Source organism: Macadamia integrifolia, chromosome 9, assembly GCF_013358625.1.
Source record: "Macadamia integrifolia cultivar HAES 741 chromosome 9, SCU_Mint_v3, whole genome shotgun sequence".
Taxonomy (NCBI): Eukaryota; Viridiplantae; Streptophyta; class Magnoliopsida; order Proteales; family Proteaceae; genus Macadamia; species Macadamia integrifolia.
The window spans coordinates 37607209-37624119 of record NC_056565.1 but is presented as its reverse complement, the minus strand read 5'-3'; the positions used below and the strand labels follow the sequence as shown (position 1 = coordinate 37624119).

General features: G+C 37.1%; 1 protein-coding gene across 10 annotated transcripts; it reads left to right on the top strand.

Annotated features, from left to right (window-relative positions):
* Positions 1-2321: 2321 nt before the first annotated feature.
* On the top strand, positions 2322-15983 carry LOC122088827. 10 transcript variants are annotated; one of them, XM_042658162.1, is made up of 14 exons: positions 2322-2826; positions 3250-3362; positions 5223-5566; positions 5665-7888; positions 7983-8243; positions 9926-10146; positions 10230-10725; positions 12327-12392; positions 12517-12576; positions 12665-13259; positions 13617-13685; positions 13789-15219; positions 15372-15521; positions 15624-15983. In XM_042658162.1, exons 1-4 carry the CDS (start codon positions 2702-2704, stop codon positions 6235-6237), a joined length of 1155 nt encoding a protein of 384 aa, XP_042514096.1. In that variant the 5' UTR covers positions 2322-2701; the 3' UTR covers positions 6238-7888; positions 7983-8243; positions 9926-10146; positions 10230-10725; positions 12327-12392; positions 12517-12576; positions 12665-13259; positions 13617-13685; positions 13789-15219; positions 15372-15521; positions 15624-15983. The 10 variants fall into 10 exon arrangements, with proteins under 10 accessions (XP_042514096.1, XP_042514098.1, XP_042514093.1 ...); XM_042658164.1 differs by lacking the exon at positions 13617-13685 and having other exon boundaries at positions 14721-15219; XM_042658159.1 differs by having other exon boundaries at positions 13617-15219.
* The last annotated feature ends 928 nt before the right edge of the window (positions 15984-16911 follow it).

Sequence of the window (16911 nt, the reverse complement as noted above, 5' to 3'; positions counted from 1 at the left end):
GAGATGAATATCGTAGAAGTAAAGGGAAATTTTTCATGTACCACCCTTAATTTTAAACGTAATTAGGTGTAACCCCCTCATTTTTCAATTGCCATTTTGTAGTTTAGACCCTCCAAAATGACTATGACCTCCAGTTGTTTTGCCAATACATACCTTTCTCTCTTCTCTCCATCCCCCAATTTGCATCGTTGATGTAGGGCAAGGGCCTCGAGACTCTGAAAGTCTCTTTTTAACTTTTGGACCTCCACCCTTCTTCTTCTTCTTCTTTTTGGGTTAGAGAACTACACCCATTCATGACTTGGGAAATTGCATCTCAAGGGATGATATACTTACATGGTCAAATAAAAAAATAGGAGAGGGTTTTCTAAGGATGCCAAGGTTGGGTCTTGATGTTTATGAATGATGTATTGAGATAGGTGCGCACGATTTTTCTTTTTCTTTTTTTCTTCTTTCAGAAAAAGGCTTTTTGAGCCGTCAAGGGAGGGTCCATTAGCACCTCTCTTTCCTCACATGAAATGACCTTGCTGTTGTTCAACATACAAAACCATTCCACCACACATCCTTAGTAATATCAAGAACCTAACTTTATTTACAACACCATATCACTTTTGACCACCTGATCTACAAGTCTTTCTCCAACTTTTACTATGTGGGATATTCTAATTGTCCAAAGGGAAAAGGATTAGATCGAGTGGTCCACAACATTCCTAGGGAGTTATTTTGAGCATCCAAATACTCTCCAAACCTCGAGCCCCTCTAGTGCACATCCAATGGCTTTGAGGGCCTTGGGATGTGTGCAAGTCCCCTAACTATCGGATGTGCCTGTTATTTCCTAATAGTCACTGAGAGGAATGTGAATCAATGAATCCAATTTTTTCTTGTTCATACGTGTATTGTGACATGGCAACTGTAACTGTTAACACACAATTGTATGTACACTCAACCTCATAAGCACTTCCAAGTGTGCAAACTCATTCGACTTTTCACGTATTTTAAAGTAGTACAATACATAGAATTAATCCACAAGCAAGACATGAAAATTTTTAAAGACTTTGTATCTACTCAATACTCAACTTTTGTAGCATTTACAAGTGGAGCACTCATTCCCATGTTTACCCAGCATATAACCGAGAAGGCACACACAATGTCGATACAAATAGCAGCACCCACCCCATGTGTCTCGCACCCAATAAACACCCAACAAGTAGAGCACAAAAAATGGAGAATATAACAATGACCAAAATGGCTTTCTGCATCAAAAGATATGGTCATTTGAAGTTGGACTAATGAGAAAAGAGTTATTTGAAATCTTTTAGAGCCACAGAGGCTACGCTGGCAACGTGTGAAACAATGACACAAGTTACAACCATTGGATCGGCAAAGCAAAATGGCGGGATTAAATTATGGCCATAGATTTTAAGTTCAAATTTCTAAAATTTTAAGAATTTCAACAAAGCCCCTATGCCTTTTGGATAATATTAATAGGTTTGCCAACTTTTGGTTTATTACAAAAGCCCTGTTTTGCATTAATACTCGCCGTACCTCCTTAGATCCAATCTGGACTACTAGATCTAAATCAAGTCAGACTTTCTAATATTACAGGAAATCCCTTCGTCCACAAAAAGAAGTTGTGAAAACCCATAAGGTTACTGAGAGTTTTTTTCAATTGGATTTGTGATTTTTAGAGCAGTCCCTGGAAATCTCCATAACTTCCTCATACAGATTCGAATTGAATTAAAACAAAATGGATATAGTGCATAACTCGAAGCTCTACAATCTTTCAAAATAAACCATCAACAATCTCTGTCATAGAAAAAGACTCAAATAGCCTTAAACTTTGTAAAAACTATTACTTTTTCATCCAACAGCGAATTAGGATAAATCTAAGTATGTTGAAAGCATTTTTTATATTTTTAAGGAATCGTTTAGAAATCTACACATAGAAAATTCATCTTCAATGCTAAAACCCCAAATGAAAATAGACTAAAATTGCTAATTTCGAGTATCACATACCATTGCTAATTTCGAATATCACATACCATGATTACACAAAAATATTCAAACACCATCACACACCAGTACACCATTTACATCTTATCAAAAAGACTATATGCTGCCACATCATCCTTGCCACTTCATCTTCATCATTGTTGATCATATCATCAATTCATCACTATAATGTGATCAGGTTGCTATTAATGACTACCATAAAACAATTAGCACCCTGGAGGGGTTGGAGGATCCTTATTTTTGCGAGTCCAGGCTTTGTACCTACACGTGTAAAATAGTGATTGGGATTGTTCATAAGTTATCGTATCATTTTCCTACTTTATCCATCCGTTTGTGTGAGCGCCCAGCTGGTGTTTCTACGGTTCTACCTGGGATGCTCTTAAGCTTCACTGGTATCACTTTCTCTCTCTTTGTGCCTCAGAGCGGGAGCAGTCTCTTCGTTGGAGGTTTATAGGAAATTAACACAAGGGAAGAGGGAGAGGCGCATTTCATTCATCAAACAATACACAACAAAATTCAGGTCAGATTGTCAGAACAAGAACCCATTTCGGAACCCTTCGAATGCGTTTGGTTACGTAATTCTGTAGAAAGTATTTCTGCGGAAGCGTGAATCCCATTTTTTTTAACCGTTTGGTTGCAATTTGAGTTGAACCTGGGAAGAATCAAGTGAATACTTAGAAGGTCTCTTCTCATGAAACCCTATCTTATTATCTCTCACGGACTTCTCGGTGGGTGTCGTTCTGAGCATTTCTGGCGCACGATAGTTTTGAAGATTTCAAGCACTTTGCATTGTCGATCTGCCTTTCACCGGAGAAGGTCAGTAATCAGTGTCCCCATTTTTCGAACGTCGTGAGGTTCTGACTTCTGATTTGTGTCTCTGAAACTTATTTCCCCATTTTCTTTCAAGTTCTATGATCTATCTCCTTTTTTTCTTTTTTTCTTAATTTCTTCCGTTTTCCCAATGATTTCCATTTGTGGTTCGGATGTTGATGATGTAGGTTAGCTCGACTTAAGTATTGGTTTACATCTTCCACTGATTTCATTTTACTATTCTGTTCAATGCCAAGAGATTCCTCCTTTTAACTCTTGAAGTTGGAGAGTGGGAGTCTTCTCTCTGTCTTGTAATGTTTGGTAGGCTAGGAAATGTTGAACTGCTCTCTCATTAGTCTCTTTTACTTGAACTCTGTTCGTGGATTCATCGTAATAGTTTTGTAATCGCGATATTTTTAATTCTTACAGAGACAGCGACAGCAACAGCAACGACCCATGTGCTGATCTTGACTGGGTTCCTTGCCTTAAAATCTTTTCAAATTTTTTCGTGGAGAACAACTTCAAGAATCCGTCTTCTTCTGGTAAGTTTACACTATGTTAAGTCTTGTAGATTATAATGATGTTAAGTTTCACTACCAATAGACTCTCTCTCTCTCTCTCTCTCTCTCTCTGTTTGGATTGGACTGTTGTGACAGTAGCTATGTTTCTGGATTGCATTTTGTAGGCGAGTCTGTTTCATAATTTGCAATTGGTTTTCATTGGAATAATTAGGTTTTGAAGGGAGGAAGGCGAATTACTTTTAGGTATTTTGTTCTACTCCATTGAGAAGCAATTGAGGTTTCAAATTTATGAATCCCAAGGGTGTAACTGAGTTGCCAATGGACCTTCGCCTCAATAAGCGTGTGGTTCTGAGTTCGACTCCTCTTACCTTCTTGGGGCCCACTCACACAGGGGTGTTTAGTGCTCTTCACTGTTTTTGGTGAAAGTTGAATGGTTTTCATTCAACCCCGGTATGATCCAGTCCATGTAGTTGTGGGGTCAATATGGGCAGCGAGACTAGTCAGGCAGAAGGCCTGGATCCCTGTCGTTAGCAAAAAAAGAGGTTTCAAATTTATGTGGGTTTGTGGTTCAGCACTGGCTTTGAAAGTATTGAGGGTAGGTCTGGATTCTCTTTCAGAATCACCATCCTAAAATTAAATTAGGTATAAAAGGGTTGTCACTGTGACTTAGATTTTGGTTTTAAGGGCACAATGTTGTGTATAGAGATCTTTTATTTGTTAGTTCTAACATTGAACCAACTGGTAGTAGTAGATCCTTGATTGATCTTGAGGTTGGAAGTTAGTGATGATTGTTCATATTTGAGAATGAGCTTTGAGTGATGAAATTAATGATATTTGGGTTCTATTTCTGTCCCAAGGGCTTAGCCACTTATGGCTTTAGGCTTTTAGGACTTGGGGGTTGATTGTTTTGGGTACTTTGTTGTGTTGAGGGTCATTCTGGTTTAGTACCAGCCCTGTTAGAGGCAAAGGGGCCATATGAGTGATCCCCTCCCTTTTCCTCTTTTGATTTTTTTCCTTTAGAAATTAAATTCCTTTACTTCTTTTAAATTGTAACTGTTGTCTGAATTCTGGATTCTGGTAATGCTGATGCTAGATAATTGCTATACACATACACAGATTAGCCCACCCGGGCCTTGGAGTCCATAGCTTACAACTCCTGCTATACCTACTTCTACTGCCACTGCTGGTGGGTAGAAAGGGCCTGGAGTCTTTCTTTTTCACTTAAATTGTTTCAGTACATTGTTTTCTTCTTTCCTGCTCCTCTCTTCCTTTCTTTGGTGATATCTTATGGCTTTAGAATGAGTTTGTTGGTTGCTTTGCTAAAACTTCAAGTAAATTCCACCCCTTCAGCTGAGAAATGTAGGAATTCCACTTCTATATTTGACCAAGTTCTGTTATTGTCGTTGTACTTGTTTCTTAGGCTTTGTGGTCTTGTGGGTCTTTCTTACGTTTTTTTTTTTTAAGATATTGCACCCGAGTTCCACTATGTTGTCCTTCTTTCTTTTTTCCCCGGTAATGCTTTAAGAATTCGAAAAGGCCATTGATTTTGGCTAGAGTGGTTTCTTCCATTTTCCCTTGTTGGATGAATTCAAGATTTCAAGGACCTTGTATTTAACCCTTAATAAACAATTGTTATGGTTATCTGTGCAAATCACTATACAATGCTCCAACTCGTAGGTCTCATCCATAACTGGCATATTGGAACTATGTTAATGTTTTGGAACATTTGACGGTCTCATGGGTTTTTTTTTTCTTTTAATGTTAATTGATTTTGAGTTATTTGGTTATGTGCCATGACCATATTAACTATTAAAAATATAGGATTGCCTCTGTTATTTGATTATTAGTCTTATATGAAGTTGAGTTATTTCCATCAGACAGCCATCGAAAACATGGATACAGAGGAGGGTTCCCAGTCGAGGCCACGTGACATTGCTTCCTGGCCAATGGAAGTTTCCCATTTCATGCTAGAGTGTCTTACTGGATGTCATAGAAGTAGAAAGATTGGAGAAAATATTCTGAGGAAAGACCAGTGGCAATCAACTTCAAATAAATTAAAAGAACGCTTTCAGATGACATACAGCTGTGAACAATGTCGAAATCACTATAGAATGTGGAAACAAAGGCTGAAGGCATTGTGTGACCTACAGAAAAACTGTACATTAGGCTGGAACGCCGTAGAGATGAGATTCGATACACCCCTTTATGTTTGGTCTCAATTCAAGGTAATAACCTTTTCCTATCACCCCGTCAATTTTACAACTTCATTATTTTTTACTTTAGTAATCTCTAATTTACATTGTCTTACTTTTATATTTGGCAGAAAAAGGAACAAAAATTTTGGAAGGAGCATAAAGTGTTTCCCATTCACTTGAAAGCTGCAGTTTGGTTGGGAAATGAAATTGCAAATGGGAATGAATCTATCTACCCATCTAAAGCAGATGAAGATGATATTGACAATATTGTGCCAGTTGAGGATTTACATGACTTGGATGTAAATCATGTTGAAGTAGATATTCATGCCGAAGCAAGTATCCCTTCCACTCCAGTTGAGAGTAGCAATCGTAATCGTGGTAGGTCTCGTTCAGCTGTCACAGGTAATAGAGAGAAGAGAAAGAAGGGGGGAGCTGATAAGATATCTAGTCCTTTAAAAGCAATATCTACCGCAATCACTGATCTGGCTAAGAATGACCCGCTAACTGTTCTTGGCAAAAGATTGTCTGTTGCAATTGATGCAATTCCTAGTATTAATTTCAACAAGAGATGGCGCGCGAAACAATTTTTGTTGGAAAGGAAGAACTTAGCCATCCTCTTCTTAGAAGCAAATGAAGAAGACAAGCCGAAGGTATTAGAATTGTATATGCCAGATAGCGAGGACAGCAATGGGTTAGACTGATGATTGGGTGGACATTTGGCTTTTTATTGGGTTTGAAGGTTTATGGTGGCAAGTTTTAAAACAGTTTATTTCTTTTTGGTGGACAGAAACATTTATGGTGGATAAATATTTATGGTTTATGTGTTATGGTAGAAAAATGTCTATAAAATGGTAGGGCATTAAGTGTTTGAATAGATAAGGCAGGTTTTGGTCATGATTGATATTTACTTCATAGTCTGCAATTCTCTGTTCTAACTTTTTCCTAAAAATTCAAGCACTGTCTATGCTGAAGTTCGATTTCCAGTTTTATAGATTGCAAAGGACTAATGTTTCAGACTTTTTTCATATGGTTCTCCCATCAATATAGAGCTAATTATAATTATTTTGTGAGTTGAACTTCTCTGGGGATGTTTAAATTCAAAGAGATGTACTTGTATTCAGTAATTTCTTGCATTGTTGTTGATTTAGATTTTTGGGATGCTTGGATTTACAGATGGGGTTTATTAAGAAGCCAAAAAAGGCTCATATTCTTTACCAATTTGTGCAGGAAATATCTTGTCTCAATTGAAAATTTCAGTCTATGTTATTCCCCCCCAAAGTTTTTGCTCATTCAGTTTTCACTTGATAGTGTTTGACAGACTTGCAATTAATGTGATGCTGCTCAACTTTTCTGGAAATTATGGCAATGTTAGGATTTTTCTGCTCTTGTCCTACACCAGGTCTTCATCTAATCAATCATGGATGATTTCCACTCTGTTAACTAGATTTATTGAATAAGATCCAAGCATGTAACTTATTTTCCTGTCTTAGAAAATGAGCAGGTGAGTGGATGTTTCTTCACCTGACCTCGCAACAAGACCATCATATTGTCTTGTGATTTCCCAAAATCTGGCTGGTATCTCTCATCCTGAACCCATTCAAATCGCAACAAGACCATCATATCGTCTTTTCATTACCTAAAATCTGGCTGGTAGGGTTGTGACATATTCCCGGCTTGGTTGGGCGATTGATGAATTTTGAGTAGAGCTAAGCATGTCCCAGCACCATGTGGTTCAAACTTCAAAAAATTGTGCTTTTCATTCATGACTTGGTGAAATATCGGTACTAACAATTATCCTTTTCTAAGAAGCAATTTTATTGAGAGAGAACATTAACTATTTTAATAGGACAGTTCACCAAGAGATCACCCATTTAGAGAGAAACACACATCATAATAATATCACATAGAAAGATGCATTTGTGTGAATACCTAGGTATATGGTTCAATTTCTAGATCAATCTTATAAAATTATCCAAATTTCTCTAGTGTAAGCAACACTTTATTTTCATATTTCACTTTCATTGTAGACATTAAGCTTCTTTGATAGTCAGAAAGCTGTTGCGGCTGTGTTGATGGTTATTGTCAATTGACTTTACATCTATTGGCATTCTGTCAAGATGGATGTTATGGGTAAATGTGATATATGTGGTGGTAAATGTATAGTATTGAAATTGAATACTGAGACTAATCTGGAAAGAAGATTCTACAAGTACCTTAGACTCAATTCTTTTTTTACGTGGGTGAACCACTTAAGAATCTGTGAATGTGGAAAAAGGGCAATGCGAGGTTTGAATGTGCACTCAAAGCCTAGAAAGAGGACGAGATTTCTGGTGTTTCCCACGTAGCACCTTGGTATGACTACCCAAACCTTTTTTTATTGATTTATTTCATTTGTAATGAAGAATATAGGAAATTATTTACAAATATGTTTTTTATTTGTTTACAGGTAAAAAATAAGGGTTGTGGAATGTTTAAATTTATAGCTGAGGGAGAATCTTTGCCTTCAAATCAACAAGTGTGGAATATTGTCGAGTGTCTACCTACCATCACACCAGCACCACGTCCATCCACAGACTAATCTACAGAGATACCTCAGAGGTCATATTAGAGCTTCCGAACAGCAAACAATGATATGTGAGCAGCAGATGAGGACATTGGAGGACTTCATTGATGCCATAAAAATACTTGATCTTAACAAGCTTGCCAGGTCTTTCCTCATCACTTCTCCTACGATTATTTTAGTCTGCCCCTGGGTCTTTTAGCACCTTCAACCGGAATCAAATCCCTCTTCCATACTAAAGCATTTAAAGGCCTCCGTTGAACATGATTATACCACCTTAAACAAATTTCTCATAGCATATCATGTATCGAAGTTACTCCCAGATCAACTCTAATATGATCATTCATTGTTTTATCTTTCCTAGTTTTATCACACATCCATCTTAACATCCTTATCTTAGCTACATTAAGTTTATCTATATGATGTTTCTTTCCGCACCATACATCATAACCAATCATATGACTATCCTTTAAAATTTTCGGTTTTGTTTTAAAGAAAGACATCAATCACTCTCCACTTCATCCATCCTTTTTTAATTTTTTGTGAAATATCATCTTCTATGTCACATTTTTTATTTGTGATTGATCTTAGATATCTAAAGCAATCACTTTACAGAATCTCCCTCTCATTAATTTTTTTCACCTCGTTATCAATCGTAGTGTAACTAAAGTTACACACCACATACTCCACCTTCATTCTACTTATCTTAAAGTTTTTTTATTCCAAGGTTAACCTCCATAGCTCCAACTTGGCATTAATCCCTGCTTTTTTCTCATCCACCAAATCAATATCAGGAGTAAAGAGCATACACACATGAACCTCATCTCGAATGTCTCTGGTTAATTATCATAACAAGTGCAAACAAATAAGGACTTAAAGTTGATCGTTGATGTAACCCAATTAAAATTGGGAATTCACTATCTTGATCCCCCACAGATCATATAGTAGTAGTCACCACACCAATATATATATATATATATATATGTATATCTTTAATTATGTCCACATATTTACTTGAAACACTTCTCTTTTCTGATACTTGCCATATTAACTCTCTAGGGAATCTGTCATAAGCTTTGTCTAAATCAATAAAGACCAAATGGAGATCCTTTTTGCTATCTATATATCTTTCCGTGAGGCTCCTAAGTAAATAAATAGTTTCTACAGTGTATCTTCTAGGCATAAAACCAAATCAGTTTTCCGTAGTAATAGTTTATTATCTTAGGCGAGTTACAATAACTCCCTCCCTTATGACTCGTTAATTTTATGCCTCTATATAGTTAATGGAGTTCATAATATCACATTTATTCTTTTAAATCGGAACCACAATGTTCCTCCTCCATTCATCTAACATTTTCCGTTTGCTCATAATCTTATAAACAGCTTGGTTAGTAGCTATATAAACCATAGATTCCTAAGTTCTTCCTCACTTCTATTGGGAATTTGGGATCCCATATGGACAGCGTCTTGCCGACTTTCATCCTCCTTAAAGCTTCTTTTACTTCAAGCACCCTAATTTTCATATAAATATATATATATATATATATATATCTAGGACAATGTGGTATCTTGATGGGTAATGGGGTCTTCTAGGACCCTAAATCTATGTGTGTGTGGAAAAGAAGAAGAAGAGGGCATAGCCATTACAACTGAAAATATCAGCCGAAAACAAACACCAGAAGCTGTGACTAATTTCTTAGAGTTCATAATATCCCTTAGAAGTTGGTCAGAAAATCCTTGAGGTCCTTTTTTCTCTGCCCCCAGAATGCAATGGGGTCCCAGATTTCGTACATCACTTATGTTTTTCTAACTTGAGGTTTATCAAATAGGTTGATTCATTGTTGTCCAAGAGATGGCCTTGCAAAGCTCACTAACATTACAGCAAATTCTGATGTCTCCAAACGAAGGGAGCATTTCTGACGTTTCTTCTGCATTTGCTGGAGCTATTCCTCTCTCCAGAGTAGCACTAAGGTTTTGTTTCTCTGTTTCTTCATCGAGGATCACTTATTCTGCAATCCACTCTTCAAAGTTTTCCTACTTACCTCTGATGGTAAGCCTGTATTACTCTTTTGCATTTAAAATCATTTTAAAGTTAATCTTTGGATTGTACATGGTTAACGGTTATTTTTTTAGCTTGTGAATAACTTGTGAGCAGGTGGGTAGTCCTAGGAGGAGAACCAGGTTGAGAGCTTCTAAAGTCAATGAGGAAGTTAGTTCTGACTGTGTGAAGAAAGATAGGGAAGCTAAAATCTGTGATGAGGATGAAGAAGAGAGACATGAATGGAGAAAGAAAATTGGAGAGTTGATTGAAATGAACCCTCATGTTGAAGAGGAGGATGACCCCGTCGAAGTGAGAGATAAATTGTAGAAACTTCTTAAAGACTACACCCTTGTTATGGATGAGGAAGATGTAGATGGCTGGGGCTTCAACTTAGGTCAGTAACAAGATCACTATCAAGAATGTCAGAAAGGATGATGATGATGAGAACTATGACAGTGATAAAGAATTGGTTTGGCAAGATAATAACTACATCCGTCCGATAAATAGACGTCACCACTAAGGAATGGGAAGAGACAGTATTCAAGGACATCAGTCCCTGATTGTTCTGGTGCATAATCGATATAAAAGGTTTGCCTTTCCACTTGTTCTTCTATTGATGCTTCATATTTTTATTCTTCCCTTTTTTGAACTAAGTTACTGAATCCAGTACTGTCTTCGGGAAAAAGAATGTGAAGTCTATTGTTAAAGATGACATTGAAAATCTAGTCCCCAATTAATAAGGAAAAACGTGTATTCTCTTTTTTTTTAATGGTTCTCCTCTTTACAGTTTCTAGGGAAGTACACAGATCTTCGTGGATGAGATCTTTATCGTACTTTGGTTGTCTTTGAAAATGAATTCTGTTCTTATTTTCCAAATATTTCATAGTACCTTGGATTTTCTTCAATCACTTCAATGTCATAAACTAGGGATTTTTATCATGGAGGTCTAAACACCATGACATTGTTATATCCATGCATTTCTTTTTTTTTTGCTAAATGTCTCCATGCATTTTAGTAAAAAAGAAGTCTGTACTATATTTTATTCTGTGAGAAAGATTTGAAAGGTGATCTTTTCCAACCCATAAGTAGAAATCTTTTGAGAAACACTTTTATATTGTCAATAGGCCTTTGATTTAATTAGAAATTTTAATTTGATCTGTATATGTTCCTAAAAAGAAAATAAAGGGCCACTTTTTTTTCAGATCAGTAATGTGTATGTCTCCAGCCTTGGAATATGTAGAGCTTTCTTTTAGTTCAAATAATTCTCGTCCTTCTGTGCTTAAATCCATTATTTAGCTCCATGTACATGCATAGAAGTTTGATCTACCTTGTTGGCTTGGATGGACTATGGAAATAAATTATCGTGAGGAATCATCTTTATAAGTTTTGATTACTTCTAGTTTTACCAATAGGTCTGTTACTGGATTGTTCAGTTTGATAATTATTGTCTTTCTTCTCCTCCTCCTTGAATTACCATTACGTTGGTCATCTTCTTTTATTAATTGACACATATTGGGAGGGTAAGCTCTCGTTGTCATTCTAGCTTGAGGTTCAACACCCACCCCCGGAGGCTAGTCAATTTTAAAGCTGATTAAGGACTGTACATCCAAAAGTGCTTATATATATATATATATATATCAAATTTTGGATTCTAAAAATTTGTCTTTAATTATTCTTGTATGCAACTAGACCCAAAAGAATAATATCAGGTAAAGTTTCCTGTTTGAGGTCGTAATAAGGTACTACATGTATTACCCAAAAAGGAAAATAAGGTACTACATGTCATGCATTTTAGTGGAAAAAAACCTATACATGAATAGGTCCCACTTCTAAAGATGTTATAGCTAATAATCAGTACAATTGGATGATTTTTAACCATCTGACCTAGATGGTACTTTTAGAATTTTTTGAAGTCTTACATAAATGTTTCTTGACCATCCAAATTGTAGTGATCCATATATGCAAGTTTGTTTCATGTGTTCTTTTATTTGGGACCCACTTAACACTGTATCCCAGTCCTATCTTCAAACACATTGCAAGTTACTTGGGCACAGACCTGTGGAATGGTCTAGGTACTAGACCTAACATTTCGTCATAACAATCATAGCTGAACAGTTCGACAGTTGAACTAAATCAATTGTTGGTCAGTACCGTAAAATAGTTGTACTGATAGTTCTGATGCATTTTAGGTCCCAGGAGAATGAAAAGGTGCGGGATGAATTGGAGAAAGCAGTTCAAATCTTTTGGAACTCCAGGTGAGGGTTAGTGAGGCCATTTCACCATCTCTTCTGTTTCTACCTCCTTGAATACTTTTGTTGTATTCAAAAGTGTATTGCAGTTGATGCTGTTGTTGAACTTGATCTTTTATTCACTTTGAAGGTCTTGTCTTTCCTGAGATTATCTTCACTAAAGCTTGGAAGATCTTGTACCGTGAGAAAGGTACTGGTACTGGTTCATTTAAAGCAATGAGTACTATTTTCGTCACACCACCTTTTCGTATGTTTATTTCTTGCCATTGTATGTTCAGCAATTCGAACGGCTGATGAGTTGTCAAGGATAATGGCATTCTTCTAGTTTGGAGCAGCCAGGCCACCATGCTTAACAACAAGCACTGTTCTGGGGATTATGTCAAGAAGTTATTCCCTTTGTTCCAAGCAACAATAATCAATGCTGAAATGAAGAAAAATGTTGTAGTGGACACTGAACTACTGAAGTCAACAAATGAATTTCGGGGGACATTAATACAAAACTTGAACCAACTGAACCCCAAATCTCATCGGCTGGTCTGCCATCTTACAACCCAAATGATTGCAATGTCGACACAGATGAAGCACTGTACCAATTACACTTCCGGAGGAGGACCAGGATGGAACTTACATGAATGCAATTCCAACTTTGTGACAGGAAGCAGATGGAGATGATTGGAGAACTGCCAATTTATGGAAGCAATGGCAATCAAAGGTGCTCTTATGGATGCTCCAAGGATGGGAATCCACTCTAAGGGAATTCTGACTCTGAAGTTTTCATTCATTACCCAAGTGATCAAAGATTCAAGGGATTGGCCATGGCTCATTGTCCCACTTCTACTTGATGATTTCATTCGCCTGTCCTTGCAGTTTCAGGTCTGTATGTTTTAAGTATTTTTTTAAGTATTTCAGTATATGATCTAATGACTTCCTACTGCTCAAGGAATTAATGTAATTGTGTTGGTCATGTGAAAGTCAACTACCATGGGTGAACAATGTAATCATCCAAGAGTATGGCCTCTAAAGCAGAGGTTGCGGACTTACCTCTTCTTCGGATTGTGTAATTCCTGTAATTTTGTCATTTAGGGCCCATTTGGTTGCCCTTCTGTTTCAGGAAATGTTCTTTTCACATAGATGTTCTTTATTGATTATGTGATGTGAGAGCGTTTATGTAATTTAGAGTGTTCTGGTCTTTGCTATTCTCTCTTACTTGTGGCTTCCGTTTAAGACCAGCAACTATGATAGCGTCAGATGATACGACTGCATCAATTATTTTGGATGGAGTCGGTCGTGTTTCGCATGGTAATTATCCGACATTCCCTGCTAGCTTCATCAAGTTGGATGGAAATACCTATTTGATGTGGTAATACATAGATTTTGTTGTGATTCTGATTGCCTTTGTAAGGGACAAAAATCCTCTGCAATTCCCCATCGGTGCAATTCTGTGAAATACCCATCTCAGTGATTGACACGTGTCACATACCAAATGAACGGTCCAGATGTTATTCAACTTATAAAATCAATTTGAACCGAATCAGTGAAGAACCGTATTTGAACCAAACCGTATCACAACAAACCGGTACATTTGAAATAAAAGGTGACAGTTTTCCCTCTCTGCTCTTTCGACTCTCTCTCTTTCCCTCTCTCCTCTTACGACTCTCCCTCTCTGTTACGGCTACCAGGTAACCCTCTGTCGACTCTCCCTCTCGCTCGCGACTCTCTCCCTCTCGCTCGACTCTTCCTCACTTGACTCCTCTCACTCTCTCTCTCTGTTTCTCGCTCGACTCGCTCTCTCCTTCTGGTACGAAGCGCTTGCAAAGAAGGTATGAAATACTCAAAGCCTTCTCTCTTTCTTTTTATTTTTTTCTTTTATGTTAATGTTAATGTCTCTGCAAAGGGCCTTCTCTCTCTTTTAGCTGTTTGATGTCTCTCTGTTCCTCGCTCGACTCGCTATCTCTGAGATTGAAATTTTTTTGAAGTATTTACATTGTACTTTGCACAAAGGTGCTCTGTGATTTTGAATGCTGAAATATTAGGTTTTCTGTTCAATAAAATTACCTATTTGAGCTGGTTTGAATATGTTTATTACTTGAAGGTCCAGTTGTCTCAGCTAGGAAAGGCCTAGCTTGCTGCCAGATCCTGGGATTGAATGTCACATTTACCTTATATGAGCCTCCCTCCTCTGTTATATTGTGTTATAAGTGCCAAGAGAAGAAACAGGAATATGTTATTTTGTTATGAACTGGAGTCAGTTTTTATAATTAATTTGGATTAAGTAGACTTTGTTTGAGATTGACTATGAACCTTACCTCTCTAGTTTATCTTTGATGGTTGCAGATTTGGATTAGTATATGCTGAAAATTTGTATATGTGTGTGGAAACATTTGCATTGGATAAATCTTGAAAATTATAATGCCACAACAGCATTCAAGAACACATGTAGTTTCAAATGAAATATTAAGATCAAGGGTATAGATTGTTGTTGCTGTTTTTGTCTATAATGAAATATTAAGATCAAGGGTTTTCTTGACTTTAAGTTCACAGCCTTCACAGTCCATCCTGACTTTAAGCTCCACAGTTTGCATCTGCTTCCTCTTCTTCTTATGCCTATGACCATTGCTCAGTAACCTAGAGAAATACTCCAGAGTACCTCCAACACCCATGTTGTATTTACTCCTGAACTCTTTAAAGAAGATGGGTCTGAGAGAAACTTTGTGAGCGGATGACAAAGTCAGAACTAATAACAACTTAAATAGTCAAGGCAAAAGCTTCCAGAGAGGTTCATTTCAATGTCTCAAACTGCAGATCCACTGATTCTCTATGGAAGCTAGATCAGGTAACAATTTCCAACCTTTTCTTTTATTTCCCTCTCCTTTTGTGATGTAATCGAAGAACAGCAAGATTAATTATACTAAAAAATCCTGTTTTTATGTCAAGATGAGGTATTGTTGCATTAGACTCTTCAGTAATTGAAAACTTCTATTACAGGAAGGATTGCTATTAAACTCGCGATGTACATTGTACAAATCCATATCAGAGGAGTTGAGCATATGGGGATGGCCTCTTCAAACTGCAGGGTTGCTTACATCAGGGCTTTCTTCTCGGTCATTCACCATCTTGACAGGCAGAGTCACAGAGGTATTTATTTATGAGCATCTGAATTCATTGACAATGAATATAGACTCACCAAACTGTGTCTGTCTTTTAAATGTGTGGTACTGTGGTTTTTGTTTGTCTTAGTGGTCAGAGGGCAGGCTTGGGTTCTCAATTCGCAAGGCAAACAGTTCATGGGTACAAACAAGATGGAGTGCCTCAGTTGTGCAAATGGATTCTAATACCTGGATTCTTGAATATCGATCAAGCTCAGTGTTGCAGAGCTCAAAATTCTTTAGAGCAGCATTCGAGTTCTTAAAGTTCAGAATGTCAAGAATAGGTAGAGAGATGAAGCAGCAATTTTGGTTATTGCCCGCTTTTTTTCATCATTATAGCATTCATTCGGAGGATGTCGTTTACAGACATCCAACTTAAGATGTACCAAATCTCATGCCTTATGAGACACTTTGATCTATTAGTAAAACTGCTGATCTTATTGATTAAAAATGAGTTTCTATAGATATCTCATGCAATTCTAGCACTCTGTCAGTATTGCTTATTCTGATTCTTGCACAATGGTAAGACTAAAGAGCTATACTGTTCTCCAGCAATTTTCCCCCTACCTATGTTGTTCAGTTCTACTGATGCCTGTTAGATTGCTTCAACCTAGTATTGTGATCTATCTCCCAACGAAATGAAGTGTTCTTTTCTAATTCAAGCTTACAACTTGCCACATGACCAAACCATCATATGTGAGTTCTGATAAGTATCTCTCACTGATTACCAAAGGTTATCGGTTTGTAGGCTCAGCTTGGTTAATCTAAAACAAGTGCATCGAGTAAAAATAGCAAAAAATTGAACTACCATGCACACACAAAATATTCTCTACTTTTAACCAAGCACTCCATCTGAAGAAATCAATTTCCCTTCTAAATTCCACTTCACTTTACAGTTAAAAAAAAAGTTATTCACTTCACTTCTACCAAAACGAAACCAGATCAAGGGACTTGGGTCTAAGGATGAAGTTGATGTTACATAAAATTCACCAATTGCCTTTTGGCAATAAATTGACAAACATGGGTGGGTATGTGTTATAGAGATCAAGTATGTGAAAGGAGCCACTCATGAATTTTTCACTAACCTTGGTGAAGGGCATCAGCTAGTAGAGTAACTTACACTAAGATTATGGGGATCACCCATCCATCATATGGAAAATTGTTTCTAGCCATCAAACTCAAGTCACAACTGAGTATTTATTACAAATTGATACTGCTTGTGGTATCTGGATAACACTACCTAAAGAAAAAAAAACATATCATGCTTAATCAAGAAACCAGCCATGTGATTATCCTTCTTCCATTGGCTCCCTCACTGGGTCAGCACTGTCCAAAGACAGGAACAAGCATTTCTGAAACAACACAGGGTAAGTCAGCTG

Bases quoted from the DNA above. Each gene is read 5' to 3' on its own strand.
- LOC122088827 (XM_042658160.1), top strand. From the start codon at position 2,702: ATGAAACCCTATCTTATTATCTCTCACGGACTTCTCGGTGGGTGTCGT. The intron at 2,827-3,249 runs GTCAGTAATCAG...TAATTCTTACAG, and splicing joins TCTGCCTTTCACCGGAGAAG to AGACAGCGACAGCAACAGCA. The intron at 5,567-5,664 runs GTAATAACCTTT...TATATTTGGCAG, and splicing joins ATGTTTGGTCTCAATTCAAG to AAAAAGGAACAAAAATTTTG.